The 6,161-nt window shown below is 37.4% G+C and overlaps 1 protein-coding gene across 1 annotated transcript; it reads left to right on the top strand.

The window, feature by feature from the left end:
• The first annotated feature begins 519 nt into the window (after positions 1-519).
• LOC106653524 (zinc finger protein YER130C-like) lies at positions 520-2,888 on the top strand. Its single transcript, XM_014373001.1, has 4 exons — positions 520-581; positions 813-927; positions 996-1,551; positions 2,731-2,888. Exons 1-4 carry the CDS (start codon positions 520-522, stop codon positions 2,886-2,888), a joined length of 891 nt encoding a protein of 296 aa, XP_014228487.1.
• Positions 2,889-6,161: the final 3,273 nt, after the last annotated feature.

Here is a 6,161-nt window from a genome sequence, read left to right as displayed (position 1 = left end):
TCGCACAAAATTTGACCTTTGATCGTTCGAATTATTTTCCGGTCAATAAGTCAATGAATATTATATTCCTTCAAAACGTACGGTACATCAATGCTGAGTAATTACAGATAATTTTCTTAAATCTTTCTAGAATATTTCTGCTTTCTCCATGATTAAGCTGTGTGATAGGATCAACAACGTCCAGGAATCGGTGAATTTTGCTTAAATATTTGTAAACTTTATACGTTTAATGCATTCAAAGCGTCACCTCAAAAACTGCATGTATTATTGTAAATTGCAATAAGGACAGAGTGCAATAAAAACATATCACGTTTGTAATATCATTATGTACTGTATTGCTGCAGGCTCAAAGATATATATATCTCTTTTGTGTGCCTGTTTTGCCGCAAATATCACACGTGTGTATGGGCAAATTGTGCGCCTGGATGAGTGAAATTGTCATTGTAATTTTGGTGCATGACCAGAGAGTACCTCTGTAATGTAACGCATTACAATAGCTGCGTACGGCGACTGACCACGATGGAGGGAGAACCTGTTGCCAAGGAGATATCACAATCGCCGGGTCATCTGGGTAAAATACGGCTAGTGCGTTCAGTCGCTAGAGAGAAGCTGAATCTCTCGGTGAGAAAGTGCTTACATATAATATCGGTAAAAGTGTATAAGTATTCATCTATAATCGATAGCTACGGTATTGGTTACAACAGTGAAAACCTATAATTTAGCGAGTGATGGAAGACGAAGAAAACATATTTAGGTATGTAACTGTTTTTTGCCTAAATTCGGTCGTTTCATATAACTTGATTATTTTCCAGGGTGAAGGAGGAGCCGATCGATGAATGGCCAAGTGCAAGTGACGATTGTGATTTCGATTCGGTGGACTCGTCCAAAACCGAAAACTTTGAAACGTTGCCGCTTGATAAATCATCAGTGAGTTCAATGAATTTAAACATCTGTTTTTTTTAATACCGTTTACTATTACACATTTTTAATTTAAGGCGAATCACATAAGTGAGATTACGGCGTTAAGAGAAAAGTCAGGTGAAGAAATATCCATAGATTTTGAGTGCGAAGATGTTAAACCTGAACTGTCATCTCTATCGACACGCATTTGCAAATCAGAATATCAGAGTTATCAACCCATTGTGAAGATAGAAAACGAAATTCAGTCAGAAGACACAAATGAAGAAATATCTATAGATTTTGAGTGTCAAGATGTTAAACCCGAACTGTCATCTCTATCGACACGCATTTTCAAATCAGAATATCAGAATTGTCAACCCATTGTGAAAATTAAAAACGAAAAACAGACAGATGACATGAATGAAGAAATATCTATAGATTTTGAGTGTCAAGATGTTAAACCCGAACTGTCATCTCTATCGACACGCATTTGGAAATCAGAATATAAGAATTGTCAACCCGTTGTGAAAATAGAAAACGAAAAACAGACAGATGACATAAATGAAGAAATATCTATAGATTTTGAGTGTCAAGATGTTAAACCCGAACTGCCGTCACTGTCGAAAACGATCTATAAATCAGAATATCGAAGTTGTCAACCCATTGTGAAAATAGAAAACGAAAATTATTTGAATGATCGAGAACCAATAATATTAATTAAAAAAGAATACGATTATGTTAATAATTGCAAATTTAAAATCGGTTCACAATTGAAATTTCAAAAATATAATGATATAAAAAAATTGAGAAAAACATCTCAAAGTAAAATATCTTATAAGTGTAAAACAGGTAAAAAAGGTTATAAAGGAGAAATGAGCCTAAAAAGACTTGTTGACCCGACACACAAGAGCGTTGGACCATATGAATGTAACATTTGCCACGAATCATTTAGACAAAATAATCATCTCAAATCTCACATAACTATATTACATGTTCGGAGCAAACCTTTTAAATGTGATATTTGTTTCAAATCATTTGGACAAAATAATCATCTCAAAGTACACATAAATGTAGTACATGATCGTAACAAACCTTTTCTATGTGAAATTTGTCAAAAATCATTTGGACAAAAAAGTAACCTCAAAAAACACATAAATACAGTTCACGATCAAATCAAACCCTTCGATTGTGACATTTGCCATAAATCATTTGGAAACAATAGTCATCTCAAATCTCACATAACTACAATACATGTTCGTAGAAAACCCTTCGTGTGTGAGATTTGTAAAAAATCATTTGGAAAAAAGGGTAATCTCGATAAACATATATGCTTAGTACATGATCGTAGCAAACCCTTCGAATGCAAAATTTGTTCAAAATCATTTGGACTAAAAAGTAATCTCAAAAATCACATAAATGCAGTACATTATAGGAATAAGTCCTTTGAATGTGAGATTTGTCACAAATCATTTGGATTTAAACAGAACCTCAAAACTCACATTGATACGGTACATGATCATATCAAACGTTTCGAATGTGAGATTTGTCACAAGTCATTTGGACAAAATAATCATCTCAAATCTCACATAACTACAGTACATGATCGTATCAAACCCTTTGAATGTGAGATTTGTCACAAAACATTTGGAGAAAAAGGAACCTTAAAGAAACACATCGATGGAGTGCATAATCGTAGCAAACTCTTTGATTGTGAGATTTGTCACAAATCATTTGGAGAAAAACAACATCTTAAAAGGCACAAAACAACAGTACATGATCGTAAGAAACCCTTTGAATGTGAAATTTGCCATAAATCATTTGGGCTAAAAGGTAACCTCAAAAAACACATAAATGCAGTTCACGATCAAATCAAACGCTTCGAATGTGACACTTGTCACAAATTATTTAAAGCAAAATGTGGCCTAAAATATCACCTGAGTGCTGTTCATGATCATGTCAAACCCTTTGAATGTGAGATTAGTCAGTAATCATTTGGACTAAAAAGTTATCTCAAATCTCATGTAAATGCAGTACATTAACCCCTCAAAGCCTTTGAATGTGATATTTGTAAAAAATCGTTTGGACGTAAAAATAAACTAGAATCTCACATAATCGTACATGATTGTATCAAAATTTGGGAATGTGATATTTTTCACAAATCATTTGAATAACAGTTTAGACTTAAGATTCACGCGAATATAAAACATAATCAGAAAAAACCTTCAAATGTGATATTTGTCGCGAATAATTTGAGCTGATGAATCACCTCAAATCTCACATAAATGAAATACATAATCGCAGTAAATCATTCAGTAGTGACATTTGTCAAAAATCATCTAGTCGTAAGCGTAGCCTCAAAAGCCACACGATGACAGTACATGATCGGAGTACCTTCTAAGACCGTGAGATCTGTTACAAATTATTTAAATGTAATTTAGACTTCTGCAATCATATGAGCTTCATAATTAAAAAAATCTTGCATGTAAATATACTTTAATTTTTCGATAAATAATAAAGTATTTACTCTGTTATTCAAATTGTAGTGATTGTGAAAACCTGCCACTCGCCCTTTTTACATTATTTAAAATATAAACAATACCTCTCAAGTACCTACTTCTTATCCGTATGCAAGAAAATCTTTGCCTTGAAGCCAAAATTATTTCTAAATTACAAAAATTGACCTTTTCAATTGATTCACGAACGCTCGGATGATTGAATACCTGCAATCGCCGATAAAATAAAGCTCAAAAAGATATCATTTCACAATTTTCTTTCGCTTCGGATCAATTACGTAGTTAAGTATAATCCTCGCGAAACATATTACAATTCCGGTGTTAATGAAAATAAAAACGCAACGAAAATTGCTTTTCATGTTCTATCCAAGTTCCCAAATTTTTTTAGAATCTTCGGGGCTGTTAGTCATCGTCTTTCAGAAGCCCAAAGTATATGTTTTTAAGGATACTAACGCACCGAAGCTTCAACAATAAATATTTTAAAGGACACATTCTGAAACTGAAATAAAGTTTTTTTTTTAATCTTTCGGAATGTGGCTCATAGCTGCAAACATTTATCATTTTGAAATTGGATAATATGTTTTATTTTTGGTATTCAAATATAATAATATCACCTATTGTACTTGACAGAATGCATTTTCTTATCAAATCGTATTATTGCGAGAATAAAAAAATCTTTAAGTTTTTATTAATTTTAATTCAGTTTACATCTTTCTCTTCATAGTTTAAATTTTTTTCAAAAAAAAGTCAACCTAAATACGAGGATCGGGCTGGCAAATTCAAATGCTCGCACCCAAATTTTCTACCTCGATAGTACGTAAGAATAAGAGATCGTGCGCTACTGCACACACTCAAGCCAAAGAGAGAGAGAGAGAAAGGGAACGAATATTCGCCAAAAAGGCCTCTCCGTCCCTGTCTCTCTCTCTCTCTCTCTCTATCTCTCTCCTTCTCTCCTATGCACGATTCGGCGCATTTGCGTGGCTGGCTCTCGCCCTGCCTGCGCCTGGCGCATATTATATACGTGTGGGGGTGTGCGGGATACGCTATACCCATATACACACATACAAACATTGACTCGGGCTCGCTGCGCCGCTCGCCATGCCTGCCCGTGTATGTGTGTATAGGACATAGCCGCATAATACTGCGTATATCGCGCGTACAACCTGCAGCAGTAGCACCAGCACAGCAGCAGTGCCGACAGCGCAGCGCGGCGCGACTTTTTCGCGGCGGCGTCTCTCTTCTTCCTCTTCCGTATATATAAAAATCGTCGATATATCTTACGCGTGTGTTTTGTGTGTATATTAAGTATATAAGTTTTTTTTTATCTTGACATCAGTGCAAGTGCGAGTGACTAATATTATTCGTATATAGCTGAAAAAAGTCATACATACAAGAGTGTGCGCTCCGAGTTCGAGCGCAATACATATATAGCCATAACGATATCGTCGACGCTCCTTGTCAAATGGTAAATATTATAAAATACTCGACTACGCACACATCTGCATCTAGGCTTGGGTTAGGCTTTACACATACGTGGGATTACACGGGGCTGCACACTGCGCGCGGGACGTGCATCCGCATAAAATAATCGCATTTGGGTGACAACACATACACGTACATACATACGCGCCTGATAGTATTATGCATCCAGCGTATATACAAACACACGGAACAGCGACGACGTTATACGGTGCAGCTTTTTCGCAAGCACACAGGTATACGCGTACAACGCACACCCACACCATAGCTCGCTTAAAATAATCAATGATCCTCGCCGCGCGCGCTATATGCATCGGTCGGCGTGGTACACTACGTATACACACGCGAGTGCGTGCGTGTGCGACACTGCGCGCGTTCGATACAAATATATTTATGTTATATATATTTGCAAGCCGGACACATACACGCGCGCTCTTATACGTATAATGGAAATCATCATCATGGAAGTAAAAATTGCGCGTCGCGAGGGATGCAGCGCGTACCGCACCATGGACGGTGTGGGAGCCCCATGCTAGCACGGCGTAGCATGGAATCGATTGATAAGCGATAAGAGAAAGGGGAGAACCTGTCCTAACCTCGCGAATATATTCCTTGCTCCGTAATATATATGTATACGAAAGTGTTCTAAGGTCCGCACGGTGCCTGTGTATATGTTGCGCGCCTCTCCTGCTTCTGCTGCTGCCTTTCCTCCTCCTCCTCCTCTTCTTCTACTTCTTTCTCTCGTTTGCCTCCTTTTTAATTTTGTTTTATTTTTTTTTTTCGTACGTATACACATACATGCGAGCCGCTGGGGCACACACATGCATATAATATCGTCGTATATGCGATGTATACAGTCACGCGCACTCCCACATGTATACACGTCAGACACACGAGGGGAGCTCCTAGCCGGTCTTTCTCTCTCTCTCTTCACGAATTTTATCGGCGAGGAGAGCTGCATTGGCCCGTGGGTCCGCGCCTCTCTCTCTCAATATTCTCGCATCCTTTTACGAAATGTGTACAAGAAGTATCAAGGTGAGGATCTCTCCTCCTCCTCTTTTCTCTTTCCCTTCGTTCTTCTAATATAATGCAAGAAGAGCGTTTAGATTCTCTCTCTCTCTCTCTCTCTTTGGCCAGCCATTTCGGGGCTTACGTGTCGAAGATTTACCTCTTTTGCTTTCGTTCGCGCGCGTGATACACAAAATACATACGTGTATTTTGCTTTTTTGCAGCGCGAAAAAGGAGTCACACTGAGAAATATCGATTTAC

The sequence above is a fragment of the Trichogramma pretiosum genome, unplaced genomic scaffold (assembly GCF_000599845.2).
Source record: "Trichogramma pretiosum strain Unisexual culture from Peru unplaced genomic scaffold, Tpre_2.0 scaffold1, whole genome shotgun sequence".
Taxonomy (NCBI): Eukaryota; Metazoa; Arthropoda; class Insecta; order Hymenoptera; family Trichogrammatidae; genus Trichogramma; species Trichogramma pretiosum.
Note: the sequence above shows the minus strand (reverse complement) of the source record. Positions and strands in the feature narration are given on the sequence as shown.